At 41.4% G+C, this 23,404-nt stretch overlaps 1 protein-coding gene across 4 annotated transcripts in view; it reads left to right on the top strand.

The window, feature by feature from the left end:
• Positions 1–23,404, top strand: part of RELN (reelin) — an 856,893-nt gene that overhangs the window by 677,690 nt on the left and 155,799 nt on the right. For all 4 annotated transcript variants that reach the window (XM_063927014.1, XM_063927013.1, XM_063927012.1 and 1 more), the window contains exons 28-34: positions 581–816; positions 9,816–9,973; positions 11,049–11,256; positions 12,548–12,624; positions 15,377–15,535; positions 16,341–16,529; positions 18,771–19,044. In XM_063927014.1, the coding sequence (XP_063783084.1) occupies positions 581–816; positions 9,816–9,973; positions 11,049–11,256; positions 12,548–12,624; positions 15,377–15,535; positions 16,341–16,529; positions 18,771–19,044 (1,301 nt within the window). The remainder of the gene's footprint in view (positions 1–580; positions 817–9,815; positions 9,974–11,048; positions 11,257–12,547; positions 12,625–15,376; positions 15,536–16,340; positions 16,530–18,770; positions 19,045–23,404) is intronic.

Raw genomic sequence — 23,404 nt, 5'->3', positions numbered from 1 at the left:
GCACCCTCTGGTCATACAGTAGCTTTAAGCAGGCACTTGGTGGAGTCTATGGTACTTTTTTGGTGAATTTTTGTGTACTTGTAATTTTCATTAAGTTGTTTTGTTTTTTTGTTAATGGTTTTAAGATATTTGTGACCCTACATGAAAATGGCCTAAGCCAGTGGTTCCCAAACTGTGTGCCTAGGCACCCTGGGGTGCTTTGGGACACTTACAGGGGTGCCTTGGATTGGTTGTACAGGACCAATTCAAATTATTTATGATTAATATAATATGCAACACCAGTGCTGGTGGCTGTCAATCATTGAATATGTGGACAAACACGCAAATCCTGCCCCTCACCACAGAACTGACCCTAAGGATGACATATATAAACACAATTTACTTACTTTAATATTTCTTTCTAAATTTCTCAATAAGAAACCTTTGGCCTAGGGGTGCCACAAAAAAAATTCTGATACTCTAGTGCGCCGTGATTCAAAAAAGTTTGGGAACCACTGGCCTAAGCACATCATACATATAGGTGCTGTGGGTGACTTCATCTATTTTGCTGTTGGTGACTTCATTTATTTATCTGCTTCAGTTGAATTTAGGCTGCAGTAAGGAGTTTAGCAATGCTGCCCCAGTCTTCCTTCAGTACTCCCACGATGCAGGCTTGTCTTGGTCACTGGTGAGGGAGGGATGCTATCCTGCATCCCCTGGCATCAAAGACTGTGAGGGCAGTTCTCGGGAATTGGGTGAACCAACTTCTTACTACCAAGGAGACAATGAAGATTGGACGAGAATAACAATTGTAATTCCAAGATCACTTGCTTCAAGGTATGTTTCTAGCATTAACACATCATGCATTTAGCATTAAATATGTATAGATTGTTTATTGTTTAAATGCTGTTATGCACATTATTGTAATTTGCACAAAGCACACAAGAATAGATACTGTGGAAATTAAGCTGACAGTGTTGGTACATAAATATGCTAACAAGTAACTAGTATTACACTGTATTCACAAATGGCCAGGAATACCATGAGCAAATTGGTTTCTGAAATATATTCTATAATATGCTACTGACACCTAGAGCAATTCAAAGTTATAATAACTAGGAATTCATTTAGACTTAGATGTATCTAATTTCCATTTTTGTTATCTAATAGGCTCAGTTGTCCCATTATATAGTTTTGTTTGTTATGTTGTTGTTGTTTAGACCTTTGCCCTATTTCAGTCAACTTTAAAACATTTGGGGTGCGGAGCGTGGGCGGAACTGTTCTTCAAAATGAGGACGGATTGCCCCTGTTTTGAAGGCGTGATAGGTCCAGAGTCTGCATCGTCGGACAGAGATTTCCTGGACCTGGGTGTCTGGATCCTACAGCCAGCCTGAGTAAGTGATGGTGATCTGAGATGCAGCACTCGGATCCTCGCTAACACAAACAGGAGCCATCTATCTCCTACAGACACCTCCCGCTGCATTTGCATTTCCTTGCGGCTGTGCAATTCAATCCAAACATGAATTAGGCCCTTAATGTGTCCAATATAAGTAGAATTGAACACACTAAAAACGTGCAGACTGCAAGCATTTTGTATAGGTTGCAGAGATGGACAAATCTCACAAACACTGAAAGCCAGGATGCTGATCTACACAAAAGGTGCCCCCATTTCTTTTCACGTTCTGAAAAAAGCTCCAGCTGCTTCCATTTAAGCCTCATACCTTTCAGGGACTGACTTTGGTTATGGTATGAATGGTCAACCATGTTGCGGTCGACAGTCATTAGGTCGACCACTATTGGTCGACATTGACATGGTCGACATTGATAAATAGTCAACCCATGAAAATGATCGACATGGTGCAGGTCGACACATGAAAAGGTCAACGTGTATTTTTGAACTGTTTTTGGTGTCATTTTTTCCGTAACATGACCAGGAACCATAATTAGTGTACCGGGTCCCCTTGCATGGCTCGTTTCCCTCGCCATGCTGCGGGCAAGATGCCTTACTGCGTTCGGCACAGGTTACTATTCCCAATCGTAGTCCACGTGGATGGTAAAGTATGAAAAAGATAAAAATCTATTTAATAAAAAAAAAAGCCATGTCAACCTTTTCATGTGTCGACATGCCCTGTGTCGACAATTTGCCCATGTCGATCATGTCAATGTCGACCAATAGTGGTCGACTTAGTGACTGTAGACCTAAGTAGGGTCGACCTGCCAAACGGATGCCACTGACTTTTGCCAGGTGAAGTACAGTTTTATACCTAAAAACAGACAAAATCAGCTGCGCAAAGTATCAGGGAAAGGACAGTACAATTTTAGGAGAACCGATGTATGTATATAAATTGATTTATTAATGAAAAAGCATAAAATAGCAGTAAAAGATGACATAAAATTGTTGCTTTCCAACAAACAGCTGGACTTTATTTCCTTTTGTGGACTTCCATATAGAGAACCGACACAATTTGGTGTCTGTTTAAACGGATAAACTTAGTCAAGGTGTGCCTTTTTATATCCAACAATTTTATGTCATCTTTTACTGCTATTTTATGCTTTTTCATTAATAAATCAATTTATATACATACATCGGTTCTCCTAAAATTGTACTGTCCTTTCCCTGATACTTTGCGCAGCTGATTTTGTCTGTTTCTATATTCTCCAACCAAACACCCACATAGTGTTTTTCAGCCGCGCATGTATCAGGGTAATTTGATTATTAGCCTCTTGCAATTGAGGCGCTGTAGAAGCAGTCTTCTGTTTTTTCTTTTTTTTTCTCTTACAGTTTTATACCTACCTGCATTACTGTCCATTGCACCCAGTCCTGCAGCTTCAGCACATGAGTGTTGTGCAATGTTTTCAGATGTGCTAGGTGCCCAGTGATGGCACAGTTAGTACTTTGCACCAGGGGTGGAAAACCACAAGCTATACATTTCTTGACAGGTGCATGTGTTTTTCTTGTGGTCGGCATGAACATGCTCTTATCCATTATTTGTACTCTGCAAACACTTGCATGACCCCTCCATTCTCCATTCCACCTCTCTAAGCATTAGGAGGCCTATGGACAAAATGGATCAAAATCTACATTTGGATGTATGTGCAAAATATTTTGTGTGTCTGCCCATTACAAAACAAAGGTGAACTTGCATCAAAAAATATACCCACCACCTGAGATGATAAAAAAAAATCAATGGTGAAAAGTCAATATTTGACCTATATCCACCCCTGCTAACTTATGTAATTATGTTTCATGCATAACAAAATGTCATTTAAGTGATGTTCCACTTTCACCTTGCTACATGCTGCTCTCAGGGCTGGTTCTAGACCTTCTGGCGCCCAGGGCAAAAGTTTCCTTTGGCGCCCCCTTCCCGACAGGCAAAACAGGGGTAGTGCACGCCAACGGTGCGTGTAAAAAAATAGGGGCGTGGCTTCATGGGGAAGGGGCGTCGTCAGTTATGCCCCCAGTACTGTGCCCTCAGAATTTGTGCCCCCAGTACTGTGCCCCCTGTAGCTGTGCTCTCAGTAGTTGTGCCCCCAGTACTGTGCCCCCTGTAGCTGTGCCGCTTACAAAAATAAATAAATAAATAAATACTCACCATCCCGCTCCTGCTTCCCGACCACTGCTGCCCTCCGTCTCCGGCCGCCAGCGCCGCTCCTCGGATCTATGGGAGAGACGTCATGACGTCTCTCCCATAGCACCTCATAGACACTAGAGGTCAGTTATGACCTCTAGCGTGTATGGCCGCTCCCACAATGCCGTGCGGTGCATGATGACGTCATCACGCATCGCTTGGCACCGGCACCAGTAGCGGATCTTGCCAGGGTGGCGGCGCCCTCGGGGCAACAGCGCCCCGGGCAAAAGTCCTGCTTGCTGGTGGCAGGATCCGCTACTGGCTGCTCTAATCTATTCTAGAGAGGAGCGGGTTTGGATGTATGTAACGTCAGAATTAACGCCAAGTTTGGTTTTATCCGGATTTTTCTTATTGGCTATCCAAAACACGTGACATCCGTGAGCCAATAAGATGCCATTTTGAGAACTAAGTAAATCCGAGTAAAACCGAACCCGCTCATCTCTAATCTATTCAGGTTTAAAAAAACAGCATTTATCTTTTACAACTGACAAAGAGCCATAGTAAGTACTTCCTAGCACTGTTCTATCTTATTGCAAATGACCCCAGATTTTACCAATTATTACTAGCTATCAGAATGTGCAAACCACAATTTCACTCCTGCATATGAAAATACATGTCAGTCAGTGGACAGTCCCTGGTGTTTAAGGTCAAGGTGCAATAAAGCTATAAATACATTGTAATCTTTCCTGGCTAAGCTCCAGAAATAACATATTTTTTAGCCTGGTAATAATCACTTCTGGGATTTCAGGCTTGTTGTCCTTTCCCAGATACAGTGTACTTGGACCGACATGTTTCCAGATGGCTGGAAAGCGCTGCACAGCAAGGACATACTGCTTAAATCTCTTCCCTTTCCACTGGAAAGGAGAGCAAGTGATTGACTGGCGTGTGCAATTCATGTCAGCTTGCCGTCACTACCACCGCTCCTCAGCTGCTTGTTTGCAGAGTCATATGCTGAAAGTCACCGCTATCATTAGGCAGTAGTACATGTGGCAGAGTGACAGTTCTTGGTGATGGGACTAAATAAAGGAAATTAGATGAAAATAAATTATGCTTACATCTATTTTTTTTTATTAACATATTCGGAATAGAATTAGGAATAGAAAGCTTCTGACAAGGCTGTATACTGTATAATACTTTTTACTCAGCCTTCTCCACTGCTTGGGGAAATTGCTTTTTGGATGTCTCTGCTTGTGATCTGGTGACCAGGGTTATTATGTATGTGCTTATAGCTGACACATTAATACCTCTTTCACCATACGAATAAACCGGTATCGGCCTGGCATATTGCCGGGTCGACACGGGTCAGTGTGCGGTGTGAAAGCGCCGTGTCGGAAATTCCGGGTCGCCTGACCCGACAATTCAACCCGGGAATAAAGCAGTGTTATATCTGGGTTGAATGCCGGGTCAATGGCAGCGTAAACCGGCTCCCGGGTCAGTGCGACACGGGACCCGTTTACTACATCTCCCAGCGCCGGCTCCGCCTCCGCTGCTATGGCAACCCGCCCAGCATATTGGCGGGTCGGGGAAGCCAGCAGCAGTGTCCAATGCCGGATCCCACTCGGGAAGGACCCGTTTCCAATTCCCGGGTGGGATCCGGCATTGGCGGTGTGAAAGGGGTATTATTCACTGTTATACTGTATACAAAATAAAAGAATAACAGGGGACTAATAAACTTATCTAACAGGATAACATGCAAACCAAATATATACATTAACAAATATAATGTAAATTGAAAACATACTCCTGTAGACGGTAAGCGCAAAATGTTGCAGCAGAAATGATATACTGTACATTCATACATACATGTAAGAAACACACAAACTAGCTGGAAGCATCCTTACATTTTGCGTTCACTTTTCTCTTGTTTCTGTTAGTTCCTGCTATACCTCATAAAGGTTTTCCTATTTAATAGTACTAAGAAAAATGCTAGATTGGCATTTTTTGTTGGGTTTTGTTTCATTTTTGTTATGGACTTCCTCATACTTGGATAGTAAATTATTTGGCAGATTATGATAAGAGTTTCTCCATTCCGTTTGCACAGGGACTCAAAGGTAATTAAAATCTTTAAGGCCTATTTATCAAGATTACCGTCCCCAAAAATCATGGACAACTGCATTTTTTGCATGATTATATGTGTGGTCTATTGATCATCTCTGAACGCAGGAGAAATGATTGTATTAATGACAGAATCGTTGTTTACCTATGTTCGCACACAACAGAAGGGGATGTAGTGATTGTGTTATATATCAAGCTATGAAAACAAATTTTTTAACTTGCCTCAAATGTAATTAGCTGGCTTTTTATAATGAAAAGAGCTATTGTAGTGTGAAGATGGGTCTCTTCATATACCTAAGCTTCTTCCAGATATTTTTAGCATGCATGCACAGGAACATTACTGGTACAGATCCTGGCAATATAAACTTTTGCTGCTGGGATCAATAAACTGATTAAGGACAGATATAAAGTGACTTTACTGGGCTCCACTGACACCAGTGCTCAATATGCTCCTTTGTAGCATTTTTTTTTTACTTTAGTCTGGTTCCAGTATGGTTCAAATTAGAGTTGTGCGGCGGGCACTTTTCGTGTTTTGTGTTTTGGTTTTGGTTCTAATTCCCCGCTCGTGTTTTGGTTTTGGATTGGTTTTGCCAAAACCACCCTTTCGGGTTTTGGTTTTGGTTTTGGATCTGGATGATTTTTGAAAAAACATAAAAAAGGCTAAAATCACAGAATTTGGGGGTAATTTTGATCCTACGATATTATTAACCTCAATAACATTCATTTCCACTCATTTCCAGTCTATTCTGAACACCTCACAATATTGTTTTTTGGCCAAAAGGTTGCACCGAGGTGGCTGTATGACTAAGCTAAGCAACACAAGTGTGTGGCACAAACACCTGGCCCATCTAGGAGTGGCACTGCAGTGTCAGACAGGATGGCACTTTAAAAAACTAGTCCCCAAACAGCACATGATGCAAAGAAAAAAGAGAAGTGCACCGAGGTTGCTGTATGACTAAGCTAAGTGATACAACCCCCTGGCCCATCTAGTAGTGGCATTCAGTGGCTAAATGTCGAAAGTGGCCGCCAATTTATCAGTCAACTGACAGCATCTAATGGACGCCCCTGTCATTTTTTAAAAATTCTGCAATTGGTGTACTAATACATCAGTACCCCTGGACTTATATGGCAGTGTCAGACAGGATGGCACTTTAAAAAACCATGCACATGATGCAAAGATGAAAAAGAGGTGCACCAAGGTTGCTGTATGACTAAGCTAAGTGACACAAGTGTGCAGCACAAACACCTGGCCCATCTAGGAGTGGTACTGCAGTGGCAGACAGGATGGCACTTAAAAAAACTAGGCCCCAAACAGCACATCATGCAAAGAAGAAAAAGAGGTGCAATGAGGTAGCTGTATTACTAAGCTAAGAGACACAAACAATTGGCCCATCTAGGAGTGGCACTGCAGTGTCATACAGGAGGGCAGATATTAAAAAAAAGGCCCCAAACAGCGCATCATGCCAAGAAGTAAAAGAGGGCAATGAGGTAGCTGTATGACTAAGCTAATCGACACAAGTGTGCGGCACAAACACCTGGCCCATCTAGGTTTGGCACTGCAGTCCCACTGCACTAATGGCGGATACCAGACACACGTCTAACACCAGCATAGTTGTTATGGCCTCAGTAATCCACTTTGCAACAGGGTATATATATATATATATATACATATGTTTGTATGTTCCTGACGACGGGCAGGAGCCCGAAATGTTGAAATAAACAGCATTTTGTAAGCACTTTGCAAATCTCTGAGTGCCGCCATCACGCTTTCATATACATATATATATATATATATATACAGCAGTATCACTGGAATTATATGGCACTACCACTGGACATATACGTCAGGATCACTGGACTGGACTTATACGCCAGTACCACTGGAATTATACGGCAGGATCACTGGATTTATACGGCAGTACCACTGGACATATATAGCAGTATCAATGGACATATACGGCAGTATCACTGGACATATACGGCAGTACCGCTGGACATATACGGCAGTATCACTGGACATATATGGCAGTATCACTGGACTGGATTTATACGCCAGTACTACTGGAATTATACGGCAGGATCACTGGAATTATACGGCAGGATCACTGGATTTATACGCCAGGATTACTGGAATTATACGGCAGGATCACTGGAATTATACAGCAGGATCACTGGATTTATACGTCAGTACCGCTGGACATATACGGCAGTATCACTGGACATATACGGCAGTATCACTGGACTGGACTTATACGCCAGTACCAGTGGAATTATACAGCAGGATCACTGGACTTGTACGCCAGTATCACTGGAGTTATACGGCAGGATCACTGGAATTATACGGCAGGATCACTGGAATTATACGGCAGGATCACTGGATTTATACGGCAGTACCGCTGGACATATACGGCAGTATCACTGGACATATACGGCAGTATCACTGAACATATACAGCAGCACAGGGACACCACCACTGGACTGATGCAGGACAACACACCACCACTGGACTGATGTAGCACAACACAGTAGTACTGGACTGGACTTATACAGCATCACTGGACATATGGCAGCAGAGGACACAACCACTGTGACTGGACAGATGCAGCACAAGACACTACCACTGAGGACAGAGACACGTCCTCTCTCTACACTCTCCAATGCCGGAGTGAAAATGGCGGGGACGCGCGGCTCCTTATATGTAATCCAAACCCCTCGAGAATCCAACAGCGGGATGATGACGTTTTGCCTCGTTCTAGTTTCTGAGTCAGGCGGAAAAACCTGAGCCTGATTCGGATCCGGGCTCGTGACGTAAAGTCCAGGGGAATTCGGTTCTCTGAGAACCGAACCCGCTCATCTCTAGTTCAAATGCATATTTTTCAAATAACATCCTAAATAACAGGTACCTGTAGTAATATGTCATTTAAACCCATATTATAAAAAGAAAATTGTGGGTTCCAGAGAAAATACAGGACTTGTGTGAGTCCTAGATTTGACAAGGCCAGATGTGTTTCCTAGAACACTTGTAGCTACAGTATACAATGAGCAAGTCAGAAGTCAAGTTCAATTAACAGAAATGAAAGAAGCCGGCTGGTATAACGGGATGCTGTTAAGATGCCGACTGTCGAGATTCTGGCAGTCGGAATGCCGATGCATATTGTTCAACAGATAGTGTCTTTAATATTGTGCTATGAGGGTATAGTTGGCCTTTATCTATAGAGCACATTGTAGTCTGTCCACTGTGCAAATAGACAGATAAGGGCCGTATTCACGGGCCGATTTGGGGAGAGATGTGTGCTGAGCACACATCTCTACCCCCGCTCAGCACAGCGCGATGTGTGCTGAGCGTGCGGGGGGAGACGGGGGGGCGCTCATTTCACCCAGCGGGTGAAGTGTGCGACCTGCTAGATTGACCTGCATGCAGGCCAATCTAGCACCAGCGATAGCGATGCGCGGGACTGCGCATCGCTATCGCTGTGAGGGGTACACACGGAGTGATCGCTGCTTAAAATCTAAGCAATCTAGTCAGATTGCTTAGATTTTAAGCAGCGATCGCTCCGTGAGTACCCCCCTTTAGTCTACTTGATATTTTATAGGAGTTCTTTTCAAACCAGTGCAAGTTTATTGCCCAGATTAACAGATTCAAAACACGTCATGTTATCATTGCCTGAGAAGTGAACATTCATTATATCTTTGTTGTATTGTTCCTGATACTTTACAGCACATATATATATATATATATATATATATATATATACAACAGAAAAGAAGGCACTCAGAGACTGTTTCAAAGCGATAAAGAAAGACATCTGTATTTAAGATGTTATGACATCTAACGTTTTCGGAGCGGTTGCCCCGTCCTCAGGATAACATCTACAGCTGTAGATGTTATCCTGAGGACGGGGCAACCGCTCCGAAAACGTTAGATGTCATAACATCTTAAATACAGATGTCTTTCTTTATCGCTTTGAAACAGTCTCTGAGTGCCTTCTTTTCTGTTGGATATTTACTTCTCTGAGTGGCACCTGAGCAGTTGGGACATTGTAAAGTGAGTGCCGGCATACTGTGGATGGGTATATATATATATATATATATATATATACAATGTTAATATTACTTTGTACTGAAATACTTGGCCCTTACTTTACATTTCAGTAAAACCAGATTCCGCTGGATACAGGAGAGCAGCTCGCTGAAGAATGTCCCTGCTTTTGGTCTTGATGGTGTCTATATATCTGAACCTTGTCCCAACTACTGTAATGGTCACGGGGACTGTGTTTCTGGAGTATGTTTTTGTGATCGAGGATACACAGGTAAAAATCTGCATTCCGTATTTAAAATTAAGAACAATATACAAAACAATTGATTGAAAACCATTGTGATACAAATGCTGTGTCTCTCATATACATCTTGTCATGTGAGAGGAGCAGCTGTGGGTGTGATGTTAATGTTTCCAGTGATGTTACTATTAGTAACTTTCAGAATTCAGATCACTGAGTGTAAATATTCATCCATGTGAGCAAGGTTTGCTGGCAATATTGGATTTAATTCAAGAGGATTAATAGTGTTGTGCACTTGAGATGTCATGTGGCCATAATATAGCATATGTTGCGGCCGTCTGTGCAGTAAACACAGCTCCATGGTTTGTTTTTTGTCTTCTTTGATCTTTGGGTTTTTTTTTTCCTTTTTTATCTACCTGTTAAGATCAGTATTTACTCATTTACATTATTCATGTATCTGTATATAAATAGAAATAACCATTGTCATTTTTAGTTTAAAGACATTTCTAAGAAGATTCTAAAATCATTTTTTTTTAAAACACCTTTGCGATGTTTAGAAATCTAATTTTTAATTAATACCTAATTAAGGGATGTAATCAATAGGCCGACAGTATCAATGTCAACACCACAATGTCAACAGTTTATGATGTCAGCATTGTTAAAATGTCGACAGACAGCATGGCGACATTGACACAGAACAGACAGGTGAAATGTTGACATTTTCAGAATGTTGGCATTAGTATTAGTCAAATTACTATTAGATATAGCGGAGAAATGCTTACTGGAATGCCAAAGGATCGGAGGTCTGATTGGAAGTGACGTCACAATACTGCCAGGACCCAGAATATACCCATGAAGCTACTGCAGCCGTCGGGAGCAGATAAATCACCGCTGGGCCCATCGAATTGACAATGTTCAGGGACCGCAACAGAAGCTGGTCCCAATAGACTGTATAGTATATATAACAACCAGGGGCCCTAAAACACAATTAATACTTTGGTTCTATGTAACAGTTATTATAAAATGTGATTCAAGTTTTTTTTCAAGTTACTGTCGGCATCCTGTATTATATATTTTGTCATATTTATTGCTTTACTTTTACTTTTAGCTGAACACGGAACATGTGTCTCAAACAGGCCCAATCCAAGTGAGATGTTAGACAGATTTGAAGGCAAACTTAGCCAGTTATGGTATAAAATCACTGGAGGCCAGGTGGGCACAGGCTGTGGGGTGATAAGCGATGGCAAATCTCTGTATTTTAATGGGCCTGGAAAGAGAGAAGCAAGAACTGCTGCTTTGGACACTACAAATACCAGGTGACTAAACATCCAATAGATTATATAAGTGTATACTCATAACAGTAAAGTCCTACTTGTGTCTATTATGTACAGTATGCTGATGATCAATTGAAGTGTAAAAGAAAGTAATGGGCAACAAATTAGGCATAAGCATGAAACATTAATGCAGAGTGGTAATCAATTATTACTAGGATCAGAGAAAGTTTTATAGACTACAGAGAGTCATTTTGACAGGTGTCAGGATTCCGGCGCCGATATTCTGACCGCCGGAATCCCGAACAGTCTGATGTCAACTACATCCCCATTAGACGACGTATTCCTCTGCCGCATCAGTTTCCTTTTGTACTGGTAGAAAAACAAGTAATGTTCTGGTGGTTGCTACCTTCAAAATTTAAGTTCACATAGTCTCCAGAAATGTTGTGTAGCTGCTACATATTTCGTAATTCCAATACAATGATACAAACTGATTCATCATAAACAGCACAGGTTTAAAGGCCGATACACACTGGGTGATTTTGAGCTGAAAGCAGCTCACTTTTGGTGTGTTGAGCTGCTTTCAGCTCAAAACCACCCAGTGTGTATGCCTCGGCGATGAGCGCTGATGCGTGCCCCCGCTTCATGAACGGCGGGGTGAGCGGCTTTCCATAGCGTCCTGCTGACATCGCTGGGCAGCGGGGAAAATCGCTGTGCATACGCGCTAGACAAAAATGCCCAGTGTGTATGCACCTTAAAATGTCACTCCAGATTTCACCAAATGTGTCACTCTTTAATCCAGATTTGCTATAATACATAGGGGCATGTTTATCAAGTCCTGTATTTTAATTCTTATTGCTGCAAATCATGGCAATAAGATATTATTTATTGGGTAATGTATTAGGAAAATCATGCAGGGACACAAACTCCGATGGGAGCCTATCCCTGCAAAGTCTAAAAAGTAAAGTGATTGGTTATGGGGTTGGATCCAGAAGAGCTTGGTTGGATCCCTCTCCATTAAAAAGGCTACAATGGCTAACGTCATCTAAAACAAGGACGTTGGCTATGGAGACCTAAGCTAGAGCTGGATACATTCAGCAATATCATAGTCCCCATAGAAACCTTATCACTCAAATCTATACTTTCCTTTTTATTACTTTTTTTATTATTAAAATTGTAAAAAATTAAAATAAAATCTATACACTCATTTGAACAGTTACAACATTCTTCAGCATGTAACAGATCATAGGGCCCCATTCTGGAATGAATTACTTCTCATTGAACTGTGTGACATTGTTATTAAGATTGATAATATCTTTTTTTTTCTCCTTTACAGATTAGTTCAGTTTTTTATACAGATTGGAAGTAAAAATAGTGGCTCTTCTTGTATAACACCAAAGGCAAGAAATGAAGGTAAATATTGTCTGGCAACAGCATTTCCCTCTCCAGGTCAGGGAATGGCACTATAAATTCAATATCTCCTGCTTGTGGGTGCAATACATAGCCACAATTGTGCCTAGCCTGCATTCAGCAAAGGATGGCTTCCAAAGAAAAGGTGGCATTGCTGCATATGATGCCATTTTGGCTGGCAAATCCATGTACTCTTTCCCATATAACAGTCACAATAGATGCACAATGCCACGTATTGTAAATTTACTACTTTGCTAAATGACATTTTTGTCAGTGGTGAGCTGTTTAAGACTGCATTACCGTACTAGAGCTATAGAGATAGCAAGCTGAGTTTACATTGTGCTTATATTGTAATAACTTACTAACTTTGTTTATCTTCTAATGTCCCCATTGGCCTTGTCTCTGCGCCAGGGCAGATCTTGCCACGTTTGTAAAGCTGGGTATGCATACGCAGATAAAATGGTTGTCAGGCCATCAGGCATTTTATCAGATACTAGCCTCGGACCTTGCAGATGTCGTGGACATACACTGATATGTGTCACAGTGTATAGCCACAGGATATCGCGGTCTCTCCTCTGGGGAGGATACATTTTACAACTGACGGATCGACTGATACTCGACTAATCGATATTTTCAGATCGGTCGCCAGCATACACTCTGCAAAAATCTGGCCAATCGGCCTAAATCAGGCCAGATAATTGTAGCATGCGTATGGCCACCATTATTTTCCACGTCTATAACTTGCCACTTCTATAGCTGGATAAAAAGTAATGGACAGGAGGTGGAATGGGATCAATTATTCTAGAACTCTATATATAAATAAGTAATACTCTTTTTAACAATACACAGGAGTATACATGGCCAGGTAGTTTGATGGATTTTGAAAATATTGGGCTTCTCCTTTAAATTAAAATTGCTTACTTTTGTAATGCAATGCATTTATAAAAAATACTGTATCCGTGCTTCAAAACAAGCACATCTCATGCAACGTTTTATTCTCCTACATTGTTAAAAACAAATCACTATAGAAAAATGCTTACATATGTATGTAAGAAATCAAATAAACAAATGGTGTATGCTTTTAGCTTTCAGATCTGATAATGTGCTCTCAGAGACACAGATTACCTCTGCATGGGTCCCTACTTAGAGCTGGGGTGACCTCACATGTTGTAGGGATGTTTGCAATCACAAGAAGACACCACAGATATTTTGTCTGACTGCATGATACGCATATAACACAAAACCTTCTATCTGTCAAATGCTTTGTTATAGGCACAATTTGTATCCCACAGGCATCTCTCTGCTTTTTCTGGTAAATAGCGGATGCTAAAATGTAAAACATTAAAGCAAACAGGCAGTATTTCCAACACTTATGTATAACTGTGGTGCAATGTAAACAATCAGTCATTTTTAATTGTTGTGTAAATACTGTAGTAGTATTTGAATTAATAGTTACATAGATGGCACACAATAATCTGACACACAATCTGAGCTGCAGATACACCCTTTTAACTATAATATCATACAGAGGTTCTCAAACGCGGTCCTCAAGGCACCCCAAAAGTCCAGGTTTTAAGTATATCCATGCTTGGTCACAGGTGACTTAATTAGTACCACAGTCAATTTGAAGTAACCGTCTGTGCTGAGCCTTCAATAATCTTAAAACCTGGATCGTTGGGATGCCTTGAGTGCCGCGTTTGAGAACCTCTGATATAATAGATTTTAAACTCTGCAAAAAATAATCTGATCCCGACAAGATAACTCTAATCCTTTATATACTTACATTTGTAATTGCTAAGAAACTGATTAATCTTACAGTAAGTCAATATCCGCACACATCTCTTGGCAGGACCCTGTATATACAGTAAGGAGGACATAATAAATTGCACTAATAGTGACTATGTACAGTGGCGTCAGAAGGCGGGTGCGGCACCAAAGTGCCAGCTCTTCTGCAGTGACAGGAGCCGAGTGCTGCAGTGAGATAATCTCCTGCAGCACTCGGCTCCTGTCACAGATAAGAGCCAGCACACACACAGTCCAGTCTCTTCGGGGAAGCTGGACATGCCCCCGGAGCGAAGGAGAAAAGACCCGCGAGGCCATGACCCTTTTAAATTAGCCCACGCCCCCTTTTTGGACGCCCGCGGCTTCGGCGCCCTGAGCGGGGGTGGGGGGGGTGTAATAGTACAGAGTGCGCTCCGGGTGTCACCACACCCGGTGACGCCTCTGACTGTGTAAAATATTGTAGTTTCGGAAAAATGAACACCAGATACTCTTGTCTAATAATTAGTTATTGTTATATCCCATTTGTGAGTTTCAAACCTTCTCTGCCACAAAATTGTAAGAAATCATTTATAGTGTCATTGTGATCTACAGTGAAGTGTTTTACTAAAGTAGTGTGACATTGGATCACATTACATAAAGTTGCAACCACATAAATGGGCCATTTGAAGTTACAGTACCTAAAGATTACAGAATAGCAAGGTAACATGGTACGCAATGTGTTAAGCCTGGAGAAGGCATAAAGAAGTGATAAAGCAGTGATAAGTGCAAGGTGATAACGCACCAGCCAATTAACTCCAGTATGTAAATTGACAGTTATGAGCTGATTGGCTGGTGCGTTTATCACCTTGCGCTTATCACTGCTTTATCACTTCTTTATGCCTTCTCCAGGCTTAATTCATCTGCCCCATGGTCCCTTATGTTATACAGTGTATGTTCCATAGTACTAAAATGATCTGTCTTTTGTGTTTTTTAGGTATTATTGTTCAGTATACAAATGATAATGGTATTAGCTGGAACCTCTTGCGTGAATTGGATTTCTTGTCCTATCTGGATCCTCAAATAATCTCTATAGATTTACCCCGTGATGCCAAGACGTCTGCTACTGCTTTCCGATGGTGGCAGCCGCAGCATGGTATGTTATGTTACAGCACTTGCTTGAGAAGTGTAGTGTGATACGAAAGCCTTATTCCTAATTTCAGTGATGCAATATCTAGACCTTGTATACAGTAATATATTAATCCATAATAGGAGAGGTGGTGGAGAGGAGTTTATAGTGTACAATTTGGGGCTCATCTTGTGTTCCTCACTCTCCCTATGAACATCCATACCTTCAATTTTCTGGCCTATTTTATGAGTCTGGCTTGCAACCATTTATTATGTGTATATAATATGTAAATAAACATTCCAATATACACCTGGACTGCTGTAGTGTAGTAGTTTTAGGAATCAATGTAGGAAGGCTTGTCTATATACATGACCTTTAAAGAAGGTTTGTCTAAATCAAAGATAGCCAAAATCTCACTATGTGTATGCACCTTAACACTTTCCTTGTGTTATTGATTTACTCATCCAAAAACAACACAATGGCCCTCATTCCGAGTTGTTCGCTCGTTATTTTTCTTCGCATCGGTGCGATTTTCCGCTAACTGCGCATGCGCAATGTTCGCACTGAACCAGGAACGAAACTGACTGAACTGATCGCAGTGGCAGACTAAGTGTCGAGCTACTCAGAAACTGCTAAGAAATTTCTATTCGCAATTTTGAGAATCTTTCGTTCGCAATTCTGCTAAGCTAAGGTTCACTCCCAGTAGGCGGCGGCTTAGCGTGTGCAATGCTGCTAAAAGCAGCTAGCGAGCGAACAACTCGGAATGAGGGCCCATATCAGATACTGGATGAGAGCTTTTATTATTCTCTTTATTGTTATTATGATATTCCAGGAACGCAGTCAGGTCATTGGGCATTAGATGATGTCCTTATTGGAATGAATGACAGCTCTAGGACGGGTTTTCAGGATAGGTTTGACGGTTCAGTTGATTTGCAAGCAAACTGGTACAGAATCCAAGGAGGCCAAGTAGACATTGACTGTCTGTCCATGGATACAGCACTTGTGTTTACTGACAACATAGGTATGTATTCCTAAATAATTGTCACTGTGAACTGCTACACCTATATCATTGATCTGTATACTATCAAACAAGCTGGGGTTTATCTACCTGATTATGACCTATAATTACCTATAATAATTCTAGTATAAAATGTCAGTTGAAAAATGTGTAATATATGTTCAGTTACACTTTACACTAGTGTGTCTATCCATTCTCCTGGCACCAACTGAAATGGTGTCACTCTCACCCCTTACACACAGAAAGTAAATATTTTGAATAAGGGGGGTCAAACCAGTTACCCACAATGGGGGTATCCAATTACCCGTGATAGTGCCATGGGCGCGAAGAATTGGTGTTTTAATCACCCCTATCCAATTAGGTCCCATGAAAAACACATGTTTTTCTTGCGAAAATACGTAGGTCCCTTGAAAAGCCGGGGACTTATGTATTTTTGTGGCACTTATCGCGGGCCTAGGGGGTACTTATCGTGGATTATGTTGCGTGTGCCCGAGGCATGCGAAGCATAATCCCTAATAAGTGCCGGCTTTGGGAATAAGATCCGGCTTATCAAGGCTAATTGGATAGACTCCGGAGAACCAATTCACGTGGCTAATTGGATACCCCCCAATGTATTTGCGGGTGCGAGTTAGCGCATTAACAGCCTGAACTAGCAAAAAACTGCTCACTGCCCCATAGGGCTGTGAGCATAAATGTGCGAATCCGGGATGAGAGCGAGCTGCAAGGGGTGCGAGGTGCGGTGTCATTGCCGGCATTTCAAAGCCACTGCAACAGCAACTTTCACCCTTCATAGGTAATTGGATTGACCCCTAAAACTATCAGGACAAAAACTACCAATGTCAGTAATATGGTATCTGCCAGTTATTGCTTTCAGTATTTTCAATTCTTACAGCAATAAAATACAGTAAGCATTTCTTTACTTAACTCTCAAAACCTGTTAACTGAGCAATATATATCAGTCTGCTTTATAATATCATCCCAGCACATGACTTTCTTTACTCATAAGATATGTTGCACATACATTACTGGGGCATACTCACCCACTTTAGTAGAAAGCGAGTAGATTACAGTATGTCTTATTACAGATCTGTATAAATGGCTGCTGGATATCACTGAAAATATGGTATCCATGTATAATGGTACAGTACATACCAACCTAAGTGACATGACTTTCTACAACTGTGCAGTACATATCTACAAGTATATATTTGTATACATTGTAAATATGTACAATGTCACAGATGAAGCACAACGGAAATTGTCGTGAAAAAAACTGCAGCTGCTGCAACATAGTGCTTCGTATACAGATTCAGACTCATTTGCACACAGATGTACAAATGTCGCACATCAAATGAGTGCAGTCTTGAGACGTAGTTTTGTTGCAATGCATTACAGCTATGGCACACATTTGAGCAAAATAGATGCTTGGCACACCATGAAGGGTTGTTTGGAGCAACTGTGTCAATAGTGTATGAGGACACTGAGCTTGCCTGGATCAGACTTTCCAAGAATTCGGGCGTTTTGGGGTGGGAACTGGGCAGCAACATTGTGAAGGCACGGAACCTTCCAGACATGTGGTGTGTCATAGGAGTGACTTGGGCATGTATCTAAAGCTTTGTGTGATTCTGAGATGTGTGTATGGAGAAGGGAAGCCTGTTTCTGATGGATCTCTTGCACCTGGTATGGTGCCATTTCTAATGATGACAGTTGCAGCAGTTTGCATAAAATCAGTAGGCAGCACAGCTTTCCACTAACAGGCGTACAGACCGTTGCATTTGGTTTCTGCGGCTGCCCGCAGCTACAGCCACTTTACATTAAGATTCAGCACCAAAATGAGTCATAAAATAAATGGATTAAAAAAAAGTTTCAGACACCAGTGGCAAATACACTAAGGGTCGAATTAAATTAGCAGTGGTAATTTACTGCATGAGGCAAAGGGTGGTAGTCTCTGTCTTTTATACCTTAGGCTCTTCAGTGACAACCGCTTTTCCACACATGGTAAAGGTGTGACTAATGCGCTTTAACCCATAGGTTCTGGGACAAGTATCCAGATCTATGGGTTAAATCGTTCGCGACACCCACCTCCCTCAGAATCGAATAGAAATCTGCGTTAAGTGCAGCCTATGAGCTGTAATGGAATAGCCATGTCCTACTTATTAGCCTGTTGTTAATTACCGCAGCTAATTGAATCCAGCCCTTAGTATTTACTTTGCTATCCTCCTAATATATTATTTTTGGTTACAGGAAAACCACGATATGCTGAGACGTGGGATTTTCAAGTGATGCCTTCCACCTCTCTACAATTTGAGTTGAGCATGGGCTGTAGTAAACTATTTAGTGATTCCCACACAGTTCAATTGCAGTACTCAATAAATAATGGAAGAGATTGGCACCAGGTTACTGAGGAGTGTGTGCCCCCAAGTATCGGCTGCTTGCATTATACAGAGAGCTCAGTCTACTCATCTGAAAGGTTCCAGAACTGGAAAAGAATCACTGTCTATCTTCCACCATCAACAATGTGAGTTGAAGAGTATTATAGATCTGATTTTCAGTATTCATAGAAGATAAAGGTAAAATAGAATAGGCAGCGCTATTTAGTACATCAATAAACAGAACACACATGATTGTTTAAATATATTAACATGCAAAAACTTTTTACACAAGTTAAATATGCTATTAAAATGTTATACATACAGTATATTGCTACATGTTTTGCAAATTAGTTAAAAAAAAAAACAACAGCTTGTTGCAAATGTAATGTTTGTAAATCTACGCATTTGAAGTTGACATCTGCTTATCAAATGTACCAAGTATGCTGGCATAGCTTTTATATTCTTAGGTTAGAAGCTACCTTCATACTGTATCATACCCGACCTCCACAGTGTATTTCCTTTTTATTTACAACAGTCACATACACCCTCTTGTCCTTGTTTTTTTTTACTGTATTTCTCTGCAAACAGTATTTAGCATTTAATAAAGTTCATGTTTATGATTTATACTTGTTTGGCCCACTATACAAAACAAGCACTTTTCCATTATGTTTCATTTACCATATCTGCTTTATATTGTAAGCGCTACCAAACAGGGTTCTTCCCCCTGTTGTTTCATTGGTATGTTCAAATTATTCTCCATGATTTCTCAGTTATGTTGTTGCTATTATTATAGTAATCATAATATAGGGCCTGATTTAGGTTTGTAAGCAAAGCAGAAAAGCACACACCTAGGCAAAACCATCTGCAGGTTGGGCAGATGTAACTTGTGGAGAGAGAATTATATTTGGGTGGTTGTGTTCAAACTGAAGTCTAAATTGTGATGTGAAAATAAAGCAGCCAATATTTTTCCTGCACAGAAACAATATAACCCACCCAAATCTAATTCTCTCTGTACATGTTATATCTGCCCTCCCCCCCCCCCCCCCCTGTAGTGCACATGGTTTTGCCCATTAGCTAGCAAATTTGCTGCTGCGATCAGGTCTGAATTAGGTATCTGCTGTCTCTCTATTGACACTCTATATATCTGCTGTATCTCTCTGTCCCTGCCATCAATCTCTCTGGGTATCTGCTGTCTCTCTCTCTGTTGCCACGCTCTCTATGTATCTGCTATCTCTTTCACTGCTGCCACTTTCTCTATGTATCTGCTGTCTCTCTTTGTCCTGCCACCACTCTTTCTATGTATCTGCTGTTGTCTCTCTCTCTGTCCCTGCCGCCACTCTCTCTTCCTGCCACCACTCTCTCTATCTATCCACATGCTGTCTTTCTCTGTCCCTGCTGCCACTCTATCTATGTGCTTTCTGCCTCTCTGTCTCTATATCCCTGCTGCCCCTGTCTCTTTGTCCCTGCTGCCAATCTGTCTCTTTGTCCCTGCTGCCACTCTCTGTCTGTATGTTCCTGCTGTCTCTCAGTCTAACAACACTAAACAAGCCTCTTGTGCAACACTAGCCAAATACCCTGATGGAGGCCTGAGTTGGGGGCCCCGTAAAATGTTTGCTGTGGGGCTCAAGTTCTAGTTATACCTCTGCCCTTACCACTTCCAAGATTTAAAGCATCTTTTATTTGGAGGTACTGTATCATTCATTTAAGGACTGATTTTTGTGTTAGGTAAAATAGTGAACCACAGTTTATAATCCCATATAATAAAAGGCTAAATTTGCTACTCACCTCTATGGGGGGGGGGATTCAAGTGTTTTGGACACCGGTGGCCACTAGATGGTGCTCAAATGCAATTCAAGTGTTTCTCTATTTGGGGGCACTGACATTACTGTTACGATGTTCATCAATTTGACGGGCAGGTACCTGGTGTATTAATTATTAACCAAACAGACATGGTATCTCGCTTGACAAACCTGAAATAATAATAAACTAGCTGGGTGGCTGCAAATAACTGCCCCAGTTTCCAGGTCACACAGCAAGTGCACAGAGAGAGTTCACCAACTGTCACATTCTCCAGAGCACAATGTTAATGCATTGTAAATGGTAGGTGGATGTTTTGCAACATAACTCCGAAACGAAGCAACCAATTACAACACCAATATAATTATACAAATCTACGAACCAAGACCTTTAATTTGGGATAATATGTGCCCTGCTCAATGACATCATAGAAATATGTCAATCATAAAAGTCACAATAACTGATGTACTATTTCAGTCACCTGTGCTCAAGTATGGCTATCTTTAAAACCTGGACTGTTTGTGTGCCTTGAGGACCATGTTTGGGAACCCCTGATCTAAATAAACAGTTTTAGAATATAAAACTATCTTAGCCTTAACTAGAGTAAGAATAAGTTGCAAGATTTTCCTGTATATTCCTCCTCAACAAATTGTATTTGTTGGGGACAGAACTATGAGGGAGATTTATCAAAGTTTGGAGAAAGATAAAGTGAAGACAGATAAAGTACTGTACCACCTAATCAGCTTTTAATGACCATTAAGAGCTCATTGGTTGGTACCTTATCTATTTCCGCTTTATCTGTCTCCAAGCTTTGATTAATCTCTCCCTATATGAAAATCTGCAAATATATTGTATATCATATAGTACAGAATTATTTATTGCAGTAGTGATATTAAAAGACACTATAAAGCAAATTCAATTGGCACGATATTTTTAAAAAAAACTGCGGCGTGGTTCTTTTCCCCACAATGACATGTATTTCCTATTCAGTTGAAGAAGAGAATATCAGGTACGGTAATTTCTATAGAAAAAGTTGTCGGGACTAGCTTCAGAACTCCTTGCCCCCCCCCCTTCCCCCCCCCCACCCCCCCCCTCCCCCCCACACACACACACACACACACACACACCACAACCACCACCACCACCCGCACTTCATGACAAATGAGACAATTGGAGGGTTCCAAGTAGCTTAATTAGTCATGTAAATGTTGATTTACTTTCAGGACTAAAAGCAACACTTTAAAAATACATTCAATACACTTTAAAATGGAGCCACTGTGGCCGCTGTAATCAATCCTTAGCCTACGTACTTTTTACACAGTTAGCGTACAAAGCCCCGTACCGTGTACGCACTTTGCGTACAAATGCCGCGATGGTCGTACAAAGTACACGCGGTGCGTACACACACAAAGACACGCCGTGAGCACTTTGCAGCTACACGTGTGACTAGATTACACTTATATAACACTAGCAGCGAGAGAGAAACACAACACCAATTTGTAATTCATAAACTATGTTGGGATCTGACCCACCAATGGTTCTTTACTAGCAGGGGGTTACAATAATAACAATACAATACAATAAGAAAATGGCTACAGTCAATGGTACATACGTTTGGTTTCGCCTGCGCTTCCCGGTCCGGTCCTCAGTCATCAAGGTAGATGACCTTCAGAGATTGAGAGTGACCTGGCCTGCAGATGGCTATTTATACATTTGTCCAAAACCTAACACAATGGAAACTGTAATCTCTTTGTCCATTGGACACAGGGATGGTCATTTACAGTACAGGAGAGGTCATAGGTCAGTTTGAATTGGTGGGCGATGTCTGTTCCAGGTGCAGTTGCAGATGTTCTCCTCTGGGTTCCCGCCGCATATCAAGTGTACAGTAAATACAGTTAATATTTATATTCTATTCCTGCGCATAACTATTATCAGGAGCGTGCGATCTTCTGCAAACTAACACCGGAATATTGCTCTTAAAATACCCTACAGCTGGATACCAAACACCACCTTATAACCTAGTTCTGTCCCCTCCTATCCTGTAAAGGTGAATCCCTTTGTTCTTATACCATTTAAACAAGTGTAACTCGCTGGTGTGGTGCAGGGAGACTATGTGTACATTGTGCACTATTTGGATTAAACGTGTAATATGTTTTTATGACTTTTTTATGCGATTACAAACACTACCGTAATTACTCATACCACGCGCTAATACACAGGACCGCGGGAGCGACCATACGCAAATTGCGAATATGCGCACGCATGGCAGAACAAGTACGCGCACAGAGGCCATCTGTGTGTAGTTTGTACGTGATGTGTGTACTGCAATATTTTTCGACTTCGACAGTCATGACTGTGCATCAGTACCCCTGGCTCCCCGCACAGCCAGCAGAAGGTGTTCAATGCTGATTCTTGCTAGGAGGTTGGAGGTGCTCGGGTATCGGCGAGCAGACTGAAATTACACAGGGGAGAGAGGGTGGGCTGCTGCTATATTTCTGACACTTGTGGCTGCTGATCTCCCAATTGGATCCGCGGATTTTGCAGTAAAAATTACTGCAACCATTTTTTCTTTCATTGGATACCGCGGGTATCAGGAGTGTGCTTACCCACAGCAATGAAAAATGGACACATGGTCGGTGGCAATTTTTAAAAAGAAAATCATGCGGCCAATTGAATATATCTGTATTTATTTATACATTGAGTTTGAAC

Source organism: Pseudophryne corroboree, chromosome 6 (genome assembly GCF_028390025.1).
Source record: "Pseudophryne corroboree isolate aPseCor3 chromosome 6, aPseCor3.hap2, whole genome shotgun sequence".
NCBI lineage: Eukaryota > Metazoa > Chordata > Amphibia > Anura > Myobatrachidae > Pseudophryne > Pseudophryne corroboree.
Note: the sequence above shows the minus strand (reverse complement) of the source record. Positions and strands in the feature narration are given on the sequence as shown.